Below are 14015 nucleotides of genomic sequence, written 5' to 3'. Positions count from 1 at the left end.
CTTGGAAGACAGACAGATCCTCAGTCTGGCCAGGGGTCTAAGTCCACAAAACAAGAGAGCACTAACAGGGAACATAGTCTATTGATGTGATATGTGACTCCTGCCATATCACTGACAAAATGCATGGCCTAAAGTCAATCCAGAAGAAACATCAGACAAATCCAAACTGAAAGCTAAAGCAAGTGTGTGTTTCTTTAAGTATTCCTTAAAGGGCCAAGGTCAAGAAACACAAGTCAGTAAGCTCAGTACCTCCACTCATTTGATCCTTTATTCCAGAGAAGCCACCCATTAAATGGTCTGAGTCAACTCCTTACTCTCTACTGGAAACAAGACTCCTTAGTCTTTTAGTAGTTCTAAAGGCAAGGATTGATGGGTGGCAAATTTCATATATATATACATATATATGTATATATATACATATATATGTATATATATACACACACACACACATATATATACATACATACACACACAAAGAAAAGGAACTGTTTTATAAAGAATTTCTGGAGAGAGAGAGAGAGAGAGAGAGAGAGAGAGAGAGAGAGAGAGAAAGGGAACTATTTTATAAAAAATTTGAGAAACAAATCTGTGACATTAGGGAAAGACTAATGAAGGAAATAATCACTTCAACCAAGTCCTAATTCCAGTTCCTTGTGAAACTCAGTATATTTTGCCCTTGAACTCTATAGAAAACCCTCATACACAGTAAGTTTTCTCTTCCCAATTCCTCAGCCCAAGTACTCCAGCCAGTTTTTAGTAGTTGGTTTTTAAGACAAGGTAGCCCAGGCTAGCCTCAAATCTACCCAGTAGAAGATGATCTTGAATTCCTTCTAATCCTCCTCCTCCACCCCCTGGGAGTTGGAATTACAGGCTTGTACCATGACACCACTATATTATATGGGTTGGAGACTAAAACCCAGTAAATGCTGGGCAAGGCACTCTGCCAAACGAATTATCCAAGTCAATTTCAACAGACTTCTGATAAATGTAACTGAGAATCTTAATTAATGATTGCCATAGGCAGTCTCCAAAGTTGACAACAATATATCTTCTGGTGTTCAGACTTTTATATGGTATCATTTCCTGAGTGTGGTGGACTTTGATCACATGTGAACAAATATTAGTTCACCAAACTAACATTACGGTTTCCATCTTGGGGACCTCTCTTGCTTTTCCTGAGATGACTTTGAGTGGAAGACACTTTATTATTAGCTGCAGAGGCCAATGTGGCAGGAAGTGATGCTTTATTCAACCACTGGTGAGCACTGGAGGTAGGTACAGCCCTGTGAGGAAAAGTGGAAACAAAGAATTAAGCCCCTGGGACAAGAATGAGTCCAGGTGACAGCAGACCTAACTTTTTATATTCAAAATGTGCTGTACCCAAGGTCCTAAACTATAAAACCTGGCAGATTATAAGAATCAGGTGATGTCACGCTGCCATACAGTTTGAAAACTAACACAATTCTCTGGGCAGTAATTCTTATTCAAACTAATGTGCGTTTTTTATTTTGTTTTGTTTTTAAAGCTGTGAGATGATGGGTCACTTTCTTCTTTGCGATCTATAGTCATACTGCGCAAACTGATCAGAAGAGCAGAAGCAGGGTTCAATGAAAGTTTCAGATGGAAATCTTATACTTTGGAGTCCTGACACACAGCTGACACTGTTCTGTGATGTGCTGAGGAGCAACTAAGAGCTCAGCTGTCTTCCATGTAAACAGGGTTTCTAGGATCCTGCAGCTAGGAACTCTCTGATTCTATGAAAGCCACTTTCTCATGCTCAACAAAATGTATCATATTCATTGTCATTTCTAAAGAGAACTATACTATGTTCCACAAGACACTTGGATCACTTTTCAAAATCTAAAATATATGAAAGATATACAAGAAACAAGTTTCTGATGTACACCAATCATTATGAAATCTCTACCAAATATCCTTTGAATGAGCCAAATTCATTTTGCAAGAAATGTGGAGACTGAGTCACTAGCAAATCTAACCTACCTGACTACCTACAACAATGACTCTTTCTGAGGCCCATTTACTGGTTTCCTAAAACTGCTACTCATCCTACTGCCCTGTAAACTTTCCCTTACCACACTGCTCAACCCTCCTCCTTCCTTTGTACACAGAACAGTAAATGCTCATCTGAATACGCAGCAGAGGACTAGGTTCTTAAGGACAAGGTCCTGGCAAAACTGATCATAGTGTTCCTAACCTCCAGGAGAAAGCCTGGAATTTAAAATTTAAATGAATATTGTTTGTGAACCCACAGAAAAAAGAACCCATAAATTCCATGGAGGCACCAAGCTCTTAATACTTCTCAGTGGGAGCACCTCTGTAAGCTACCTACAGCGGGTATAGTGTGTCACTACAGCAACAGAACAGAAACTGAGACAACACACTAGAACCATGTCCACACAGGGAGCATAACAATTATGCTCCCTCAACTAGCAGCCTCATCTTGTCTAGCTCCTCACACTACTAGCATCCAACTTGCATTAACATCTTTATCTATTGCGAGAATTCCAACTGAAGAACTCATTATTTTTCAACTCTCATAAAAGATTTAAAAATACAATTTTACATTCTCCTTTGTAGGGATAGCCAACCTACCCACACTGACCCCAATGTCAATATTATCATCATTTTCAAATGAAAGAAAAAGAAATGTTCTGTATAAACACTTAATAGAATAAAGCAAGAGAACCAAAGCTAAAATATGCCAAGCATTTAAAATAATATGAGATTACTAGATCTTTATACACTAAGAAGCAATAATACAACATGATCCCTTTATGTCACAGTGAGTGCTCCTAATACAGAATGACTAAACGGAGCGAGCTACCAAAGTATATAGCAAAAATGGCTTCACAACACTGGCTTTTCTTAGGACATTATGATTTCAACGTCACTGTAAGTATCATTAATATTTAATAACCCAGTTATTAGTTATTAAACCTGTTAACCTAGAAGTTCTGGAAGACACTGTGATGGTTATTCTTGGTTTAAGGCCAGTCCTCTTAAGAAAAAACTTTGTTAAAATACTAAAAAGAAAAACAATATGGGAATTGGTTAAAAAGCTTTACTGTTGGGATGGAGGTTGATGAGTAGTCAACCACTGCTTAGCAGACTGCTGAGGCCCAGGACATACCCAAGCCCAGAGAAGACAGTGGACAGGTACAGTAACATTGCCTCAGACATGTGTGGTGCCCTCAACGATTTAACCAAATGGTCAGGAACTTAGAAGAATAATTGCAAAACTGACAAGAAAGATATTTGGGAAGAGCTATGTGGGCAGGTCCAAGTGGACAAAGGACATGAAGACAGTTATGCTTCATGTAAATTCTCATCATCAAAAGGTAACTTGGTGTGGGAGAATTGTCTGTATTCTGTCAATCATGTTTTAAATAAACGCTGATTGGCCAGGCAGGAAGTATAGGCGGGTCAACCAGACAGGAAGTAGAGGCGGGGCTATGAGAACAGGAGAATGCTAGGAAAGAGGAAGATCATTGCTCCCACTCCTGCCCAGACTTCGAAGAGGCAACATGTGATCTGACCCGCTGTGAAAGGTACTGAGATACATGGCTAACATAGATCAGAATAATGGGTTAATATAAGCTACAAGAGCTAATAAGAAGACTGAGCTAATGGGCCAATCAGTTTATAACTTAGGTAGACCTGTGTGTGATTTTCTTTGGGACTTGCCAACTGTGGGGTGCTGGGCGGGACAGAAACCCCAACAAGCAGGCCCCTCATGTTACAACTTGTAGTTGAATAAAAAGAATGCTCCATTTGTGGGCAATTTCCTCTTTTTCTTACTATCCCGTCATTACCAGTGGGCCCATGACAAGTGCCCATGGTGATAGTTATAGGCATGGGCTTGACAGCATGGATTTCTATTCAAGAAGACTGATCCACTATCGTTGCTGTGAGTGCCGATCTCCTAGTCACAGAAGCTGATGCTGAACCCACCATAACACCATTCTCCAGAGTGACCAGCCAAAACATGGAAGCAAATTGATTCCACTGGACCACTTCAACTGTGAAAAAGGCAAGGCTTTGTCCCTACTGGAATGAATACTTTTTCTGGTTATGCACATAACACTTTTGCAAAAACTACTATCCATGGACTTAGACAATGTTTTATCCACTGTCAGGATACTCCATACATTGCTTCTGACCAAGGAACTCACTTTATAACTAGAGAAGTGTAGCAATGGGCTCATCATGCTCCCAACACTTGGAAACAGCTAGTTGTTAGAATAATGGTATGGTATTTTAAAGATAGTCACTGTTAAACTACCAGACTGGATCACAGAAAGAAGCCAATTCAACACATCCTCTTTTAATAAATATGTCCTATAGATTCTAGTCCTCTAGAACTCTGATAAACACAGGTAGTTGAGAAACACTTTTATTAATCTTGTCCCAATGGCATCCTACATTTAAAATAAGAACTTAAAATATCCCATAATATCTCATGTTTCCCAGTTCCTAAAATATGCTAGGCATACATTATATCTGCAGCATAAAGTGTCGTATTTTCATCTTGTACAACCTTGATTATCTGCATTTGAAAACCACAGGAAAAAGCTAAAGAACACACTTCACTTGAGATAGACTAGACAGACCTTTTATTCAAGGAGCTAGGATCATTTGTACTTCAAGTTCACTCAAAAACAATACTCCAGATCATGTTGGAAAATAAAAAGAAGATAAAAAAATAAACCAGATGTGCTCTGAAGGGCTCACCCTCAGTCACCCTTGTATATGCTTGGGATACTTTTATTGTCAGAGTACCTGATTATAACAACTTACAGGAGGAAAAATTGATTCTGGCTCCTGGTTAACGGATATGGTCTATTATGTCAGAGCTATGGCAGTGAGAATATAAAGCCACTGGTTACAGGCACTAACAGGAAACCAAAAACTAGGGAAAGACGCAGAACCACCAAATAAAACAATAGGTTTTGCTTGTCAAAGCTACTGAGATATTAGCAGGCAGAATCTTGTGAGGGCAAGAATCTGCCCATTTGTGAGTTGTCAGACAAACACACTGCTCAGGCTTTGTCATGGCATGCCTCTTTTCTCCAAAGGGAGAGAACTACAGCAACAGATACAAGTGGTTTAGGGAGCTGAGAAAGGGTAGTTTATTTTCTGAGCTTTATTAAACTGTAGACCTAGTCAGACTCACTCCTAAAAGAAATATTAGAAGATCCCTAACAACTTGATCAATACTAATAGAACTTTTCTTTACACCCAATGCTCACCGCCAAGGACAGCAAACATTTAGTACATAGGGTATTTATACACCCCTCAAAACCCCATTCTCTGAAGAATAATTTTCTCAAAATAAAACCTTGGTTTCAGCTTCTATCTGACTGAACAGGCTGTGGTAGCACAGTGTGCCTATGTAGACTCCACCCCCTATAGGTACCTGGGAAATTTTTTCAAGCCTGCTGACTACATTGTTCATCACACTGGGACATTAGAAAGAGTAAGAGTGGTATTTTTATGTCCAACTCCAAAGCCAACTAGTTTCCCACTCAGAAGTCATACAGCTGCCTTTAACCTCACCCTATCCAGTTCTATCTGAGGCACAACAAAAGGACATGGGAAATTAAATTATGGGGGCATTGGAAGTTAAAGAAGTGCCTCACAGTCCAAACCTCTTGGCACCTGAGTAACAAGAATTTTACCAAATTTACATTTGCTGCTAACCTGGGATTAATACTCTTTTGTATATAGATATTTTAATACATAATAAATTAATACTTAATTTAACATTAAAATAGCAATAACCCAGACTGATGGCTTGACAGTTTATGACCTTGAGTAGAGCTTCATCCCCCTGGGCAGTTCAAATAGGACTACTGACCTTTGTTTCTAGTGAAGACATCCTAAGTTCCTGCATAGCTGCATCTACAGATTTACCTAGTCCTGTCAAGTTCCCTCGACAAAACCTAAGGAATCACTTAGATTCCTTAGCCATTCCTTGAAGATCATAATCTCAAAACTACCAAAGTCCTATATATAACCATTGTGAAGACAGTGAAATTTGACTATTCTTTTAAAAGCCCACCCACGCTCTTTACTTTCTATGTGCATCTTTTTCTTAATCCTCATGCTTAAATGTTATAAAATACCTTTAATAAGACCTCTATCCTGCTTCTTGCCTAGTCCTAAGATTCTTTCACAAATTCCAGTCTAGCTAAGTTGAAGGCACCAAAAGCTTTGGTGAGCTCCTCAGCCTGCTATAGGCAAAAGAACAGTGCTGTGACTCTTTCCCTGTCACCCGTGACGTACCCAAAGTAAGCCTTGGTTCTGGGTTTCAAGGTCCTCTGCCTAGGGATAGTTAGAACAGCTGGTTGTAGCTCTTGGAGCACATTTTACATTTAACACAAGAAAAATAAGATAATGGTGTCATGTTCATAATGGCACACTCACAAGCACTTTCAGTTTATTAACCACTTTAGCATCATTTTAATCCTTACTGACTTTACTGCCTTTCTGGCTTTAAGTAAAACTTAAATATTTTAAATTGACTTCTTCTTTTTTTTTTAAAGATTTATTTATTTATTTATTATACAGTGTTTTGTCTTTCTGTATGCTTGCTGGCCAGAAGAGGACACCAGATCTCATTACAGATGGCTGTGAGCCACCATGTGGTTGCTGGGAATTGAACTCAGGACCTCTGGAAGAGCAGTCAGTGCTCTTAACCTCTGAGCCATCTCTCCAGCCCCCTTAAATTGACTTTCTTTTAAATAGTAGTTCTTAACAGATTTTAAGATTGTTATGTACAACTGTATTTACCTAAAACAAATTTCAAAATTTAGCATACTGTGAAATAAAAAGTAACTATTGTTAATTTAGTACATTTTTCAGCTTATAAAGATCTTTCACTTTCATGTAGAAGTCATTTAATTGATCTTCACTATGAAAACAAGTAAGTTTTTGCTTTCCTATAGTTTAACAACTTCAAAACAAACTCGATGCTTCACAATATTCTGAAATACAAATATCTAGGTTTTCTTTTTTGTTCTGTTTGTTTGTTTTTCGAGATAGGGTTTCTCTGTAGCTTTGGGGTCTGTCCTGGAACTAGCTCTTGTAGACCAGACTGGCCTCGAATTCACAGAGATCCACCTGCCTCTGCCTCCCGAGTGCTGGGATTAAAGGTGTGCACCACCACTGCCCGTTCATTTTATTTTTATACAAACCACTTTATTGTAAAGCACTTAAGGAAGGAAGGAAGGAAGGAAGGAAGGAAGGAAGGAAGGAAGGAAGGAAGGAAGGAAGGAATAAATCAGGGAACTAGCTAAATTAATGCAGCCACTCAAGCGAGTGCTTACCCAGATTCAAAGTTCATATATTTCAAAGAAATTCTATACAGTTACAATAGCTATTCTGAAGCTGTGGAGCTTTGCTTTACATCTTATATGTGTACCATGAATTACATTTTTATATACTTATCCACCACAAGTGTGTGTGTGTGTGTGTATGTGTATGTGAAGAGGATTCAAGACAGTTAAAACTAGAAAAACAGCTTTATATCCTACCATGATCCATGTGTTCTTTACCAGAATTCTCCATCCTTCCTCATCTCCTATATCTTATTCACCTTTTATAACCGTTAAGACTATATCTACCCTTACATTTACACTCTGAGCAGTGTTAGGTACAGGATTATGAGTGATACGTCTTGTTTCTAGACATCAGAATGACTTCATGAAAAATAACTCTTAGGGAGTGGGAGTGGGTTAAACCAAGCACAACTTTCAAAACCACAAATAATCTAACACTAGTAAAAAAGGGCTAGCAAGTTTTTTTAAATGGCAGCAGGAACAAATGCTGGTCATTTCTCTGTTTGTGATGTGGTAGAAAAATGCATATACCTGCCATTTAGAGAAACTCAGATATTCGGGAAGAGTCATGAATAAACTATAACCTTCAATACTCGTAGTTGCCAAATACAGTTTTGAAAATATAAGATGGTGATGGCACACTAAAGAACTCTTGAGATGCAATTTTTTAAACTTACTAATAATTTAGCAATATACAGCTATCTCTCAGTAACTGCAGGCACCTGTTCTAGGATCCTATCAGATACTAGAGTCTGAGTCAAGTCTCTCCTAGAGAACAGCAAGTGTTTGCACACAGCTGCCACACATCCTTTCGTAATCCTCTGTAGATTACTTACAATACTGAACGTAACTGCTCTTTAAATAGTTATTAGCCTGTGCAGAGAACAAATACAAAACAAGTTTACATGTATTCAGTACACACACAAGTGTTTAAAAGTATTTGTGGTCAGCAGTTAAATATATATATATGGAATTCAAAGACACCAAAAACCAACTGTAGCAGAGAAATTGAGATAGTCAGACACAGGTACGTAAAGACTCACAAGTGTATCTATACACACTTTTCCTTAAATTTGTTGCTATTATGTGATTTGCTACCAAAATAACCCTAGAACAACAAGTTGCACTGTCAGTCAGCCCAGCTGCATCTTAAGAGTTACTTGGAAACCTTTAAATAAACCTATTCATACTAATGAGTAGGCCTACATTTCTGCTCTAAATGATACCAATACTGAAGACTTCTGGTTAGATAAATCCTAGATGTATCTGTCGAATCTGGGAGACAGAATACTATTTAAACAACAAATTAGTATACATGTAAACTAGCATGGCCATAGAAGATGGACTAGAGGCCACTACAGCCTCCATTAGAAAGCTTACTAACAGCTTTATGCTCTAAATTACCCTAAGTGTGCAGAGCAAGTTTGTAGTCTTTCAAATATTCTTCTAAAAAATGCCTAACAAATGAAACTTAGATATCTTTCAAACGAAAGAACACCCTGTACCACCTCATTCTTCACTGGCAAAATTCTTCTGTAAGCCCGTGCTGCACCAGTTGTTTTTTTTTATATCAACTTGATACGAGCTAGTGTCATCTAAGAGGACAGAACTTCAATTGAGAAAACGCCTCCATAAGTCAAGCCTGTTGGCATTTCTTAATTAGTGATTGATATGGGAGGGTGCAGTCCACTGTGGGTGGGGCCACCTCTGGACTGGTGGGCCTGCTTTCTATCAGGAAGGAGGCTAGGCAAGTCATGAGGAGTAAGCCAGGAAGCAGCACTCCTTCATGGCCTCTGAATCAGCTCCTGCCTCGGCCTCCCTCCATGGACTGGATGTGGAAGCCAAATGAACCCTTTCCTTCCTAAGCTGCTTTGGGTTTTGGTGTTTCATCACAGCACTAGCAACCCCAGCTAAGACACTGCCCTGGTGCTAAACAGCTGATTGCAACCACTTTATTTCCATTTCCTTACTACAGTCCATAATATTCAACTTGGGTCTCTGAAATGTCAGTCTTTCTTTTTTGGATTTTCGAGACAGGGTTTCTCCGTACCTTTTTGGTTCCTGTCCTGGAACTAGCTCTTGTAGACCAGGCTGGCCTCGAACTCACAGAGATCCGCCTGCCTCTGCCTCCCGAGTGCTGGGATTAAAGGAGTGCACCACCACCACCCGGCTCTTTTTATGGGTTCTTTCTGCTCTCGTTTAAAACAGAAAACCTCTTCCAAATATTGGTGTACACCATATAGGAAAAATACTTCTGCAAACATAATTCAAGAACATATCAAAAATATCATTTATGATTTTAAAAAACGATTTGTGCAATGCATCACACAAACTAGTTCATAGACAGAAAGCACATGATTATCTTAATAGGTGTAGAAAAGGCTTTCAACAAGATACCCTTCATAATTCAAGTGTTGGAGAAACTAGGAATACAAAGAATGTATCAACATAATAAAAGGCACATATAACAAACCTATACCTAACATCATAAATGGGAAATTGAAAGCATTTCCAATAAAATAAGACAAAGATGTCCCATCTCCACTCTTACTCAACATTATGTCTTTAGTTTTATGTAGGACAATATGACGAAAGGAAAATAAAAAAGATAGAAGCAGGGAAAAAAGAAGTCAGAGTAACCTTATTTAAGGATAATATAATCTAAACATAAGAGACCCTAAAGACCATCAGAAAACTATTAGAGCAAAGAGACAGGATACAAAATCAATATACAAAAATTAGTAGCTTTCCTAGATACCAATAATGAACACGTTGAGAAAGAAATCAGAAAAATAACCCCATTCACAATTACATCAAAAACAAACCAAAGCCTTGTAATAAAGCTATCCAAGGAAGTAAAAAACTTCTACAGTGAAAACTTTAAAATGCTAAAGAAATAAATCAAAGATACTATAAGATGGAAAACCATTCCATGCTCATAATATGAACAATATATTATGAAAATAGTTATACTATCAAAAACAATCTACACAATAGATGCAATTCTCATCAAAATTTTGACACCATTCTTCTTTACAAATGGTGGGGGAAGTGGGGCTGAAAATTCACAGAGAAACACCAAAGACCAATCAGTAAAGCAATCCTGAGGAAAAGAAGAATGCTGGAAGTTACCACACCTGATTTCAAGTTGCACTACAACAGAGACATGGTAATAAAGACATCACTGGCACACACTTTTGATCCAAACACTCAAGGGTAGAGGCAGCTAGATCTCTAAGTTTGAGGCCAGTCTAATCTACTTAACTAGTTCCAGCCCAGACAGAGCTACAAAGTTAAGACTCTATCTCAAAAAGAAAACAAAAAGCATCATAATAATAGTACTAGAGCAGAGACAAATCAATGGCAGCACAGGAGACCCGGTTATAAACCCAGACAGCCACAGGATTTTTTACAAAATCAGAAAAAAAAGCACATTTGAGCAAATAGCCTCCTCAACAAATACTGTTGGCCAAACTATCTACACATGGAAGAATAAAACTAGAACAGTGTCTCTCACCATATACAAAAACCAAATCTAAACAGATCAAAGACCTTAATGTAAGACCTGAAGCCCTAAAACTAATAAGGACAAAGCAGAAGAAACATTTAAGGTACCAGCATAGGTAAATATTACTAAACTCTAGGCTCTCAAGAAATAGTGCCAACAATGATAAATGAATTTTCATGAATCTATGCACACTCAAGAAAATAACTGCATGAAGAGACAGCTTACAGAATAGGAGAAATCTTTACCACTATGCACCTGATAGAGGGTTAAAATCTAGAATACACAAAGAACTCAAAAACCCGTGTGATCAAAAAAGTAAACTACCTAATCACAGACTGGCAACAAATGTATGGACCCCAGAATGACAGAGCACATCTTTAATTCCAACATTTGGAGCAGAAGCAGGTGGATCTCTGTAAGACCAACCAAGTCCAGTCTGATATACACACCAAGTTCCACATAGAGAGATCTTGCCTCATAGGTAATTAAATGAATAAGTGAACATTTAAATGATATAAAATATCTAACATCACTAGCCATAAAGAAACACAAGTTAAACACTACAGTGAGATTTTTATCTCACTTCTTTTAGAATGGTATTTTAAAACAAAAAGTAACAACTGCTGATGAGAATGAAGACAAAAGGGACACCCTTACACAGTCCTGCTGAGACTGGAAACGAGTCCAGAACGTGTTAGCAAGCTAAAATATTCCTCGTGACTCAGCTATACCACTCCTGGGTAATTGTCTAAAAGTTAAAAACAATAGCAACAACAAAAAACACAGAAATACTTGCATATCAATGTTTACTGCACCACTGTCCATCAACTGAGAAATGGAAAAAGAAAATATGGCTTATATACAATGAATTCATTCTGCCATGAAGATGAAATTATGTCATTCTAAGTAAAATGGGTACAACTGGAGATAATTATATAAAGCAAATTAAGTCAGTCTCAGAAGGGCAAATACTGCATGATTTCTCTCCCTTATGGGTCCCAGATTTAATGGATATATAAAATGCTTTCTGTGCAATGGTATGAAAGCAGAAGCAAAGCTGTTTGGGAATAAGGGGAGGTATGAGAAATGTGAGGGCAGTGAAGGATGGAGGATAACTCAAAGTACAGTACATACTTGCATGAAAAGGGCCTAATGGAATCCTGTAGACTTAGTTATTAAAGTCTTCCATGTGTTTTTACTTGTCAATCATGTACAGGACTGGCATCAGCCTTCTACAATGAACTCATCCATTTCTTCACTCCTTCCTTTAAAATACAGTTTTACTGTGGTGTTTAGGAGTTCTAACTTTATATTCTTCCACATGTCTTAATATGTGTAAATGTTAGTCATCTAAAGAGAAGATCAAGCTAATGGACACACACAGAGATGTCTCTGATTAAGACTGCTTCTTGTTCATCCAGAAAATCTGAGATAGGTTCCCAGCACCTAAGTTCACAACCACCTGTAACTCCACATCAAGGAGATACGACATCTTCCTCTGATCTCAAATGAGGACACACACATACACATAAAACTAAATCTTAAATAACACTAGAAAAATCATGTAGTACCAGAATTTATTCTAAACTGTATGAGTATCCTTATGATACTCATTTAATAAAGCTGCCATCCTAACACAAAATAGCAAAATTCTTTTCTTTAGCATTTAAATGTAGCTTTTCACATTACAAGACACACTCCACTCTTCAAAGAGGACAAGAATAAATCAATACCAGTTGTTAATTCATTCTCGTAAGAAAGATTTCAGGTGAGCTTAACTAGATAAGCGCTGTGAGGATTTTGGTTTTAAAAAAAGGTACAATGATATATTTCCAAATTCTAATCTTTTGAGTTGGGAATCACATAAACTGTATTTTATGCCCCAAGCACAAATTACTTAGAGCTTGATGATGGAAACACAGTACTCAGAAGGCTACTGCAAAATCAGTTAAGATAAAACATTACTAGGTGTAGTAATGACTCCTTTAACTTTTTTCAAATATACATACTTTTTCAAAATACACAATCCAAATCACCCAGATGAATCTGAAATTCATATGACTGTAATTCTAGCCCATGCAAAAACTAGATCACTTAACCCACAGCTACCTGGTAATAATTTAAAAAAAAAAAAACATTTTGAGGTGAACCTTTTACCTCAGCCCTGCAACCATATCCCTACGGTATTTATGGGAGGGGGACTGTATGTACACTTACCATACATATGTATACATTTGTGTATCTACAGTCACAAGTATACTCCCTTGGGCCTGGATTAGTTTTCGAGGGTACAGGGGTGGAATAGAACGCAGGCCAACTCCAGGTAAAGACTTCCAGGTAAAACTGTCACCAGTGTGACAATTCCCTTCCTCTCGGAAAGGACAAATATCACCGTCACCCCAAACGTAACGACTCTGGCAACATTCCAAAAGCACCCGGCCTGAGGCCTCCCCTGTCACCTCCTGGCAGGCAGCACACGCACATGCATACAGACGCGCCCCTGTACACGCATGCCACACGCCTGGAGACCTTTGGCTAGCAAAGTTTCCACGCTCCCTGTGGGCTTAGTAGCCCCGGGCAGCGGATCCGCAAGACTCCAAGCCGCGCTTGGGAGGGGAGGGAGAGGCGGCGCCGCTCACCGTCGATGTTTTCCCGGTCGCTGATGTGCTGCAGGTTGCAGCCCGTGTCCTCACGGCTGAGGTCCGTGTCGGGCCGGTAGGACTCCAGCCGCGAGTGTGCATTCCTCCTGAGCTTGGGGCTGGACGACACGCAGCACGAGGTTGTGTTCCCCATCGTCGAGCGCCCGGCTGGTAGCCCCGGGGCGCGGGCGCGGTCGCGGGCGCAAAGGCAGGCCGCCCGCGCCCCGCGGAGGACGGAAGCCGCGCCGGCCCCGGGTCAGCAGCGACGGCGGCGGCGGGGCCTCGCCATGGGCGGCGGCGACAAGCGGGCGGCTACCGCTGCTACGGCCTCAGCCCCTGGTTCGCGGCGGAGAAGCCTGAGTCCGCGACTGCGGCCCAGGGCAGAGCTCAGCCCGCCGCTGCCATGGCGGGCAGCGCCGCGCAGGCAGCCTCTCACAGCGCTCTCGTTCGGCGCCCGGCTCGCAGCCGCGACTCCGTCAAGCGGTTCCGGTTCACGCCGAGGACACG

General features: G+C 39.7%; 1 protein-coding gene across 1 annotated transcript in view; it reads right to left on the bottom strand.

The window, feature by feature from the left end:
* Ccny (cyclin Y) overlaps positions 1–13925 on the bottom strand; it is a 90103-nt gene extending 76178 nt beyond the window's left edge. The window contains exon 1 of the mRNA XM_005345931.3: positions 13509–13925. Coding sequence (XP_005345988.1) covers positions 13509–13662 — 154 coding nt within the window. The 5' untranslated portion in view covers positions 13663–13925. The remainder of the gene's footprint in view (positions 1–13508) is intronic.
* Between the last annotated feature and the right edge of the window lie 90 nt (positions 13926–14015).

This window comes from Microtus ochrogaster, chromosome 4, assembly GCF_000317375.1.
Source record: "Microtus ochrogaster isolate Prairie Vole_2 chromosome 4, MicOch1.0, whole genome shotgun sequence".
NCBI lineage: Eukaryota > Metazoa > Chordata > Mammalia > Rodentia > Cricetidae > Microtus > Microtus ochrogaster.
Note: the sequence above shows the minus strand (reverse complement) of the source record. Positions and strands in the feature narration are given on the sequence as shown.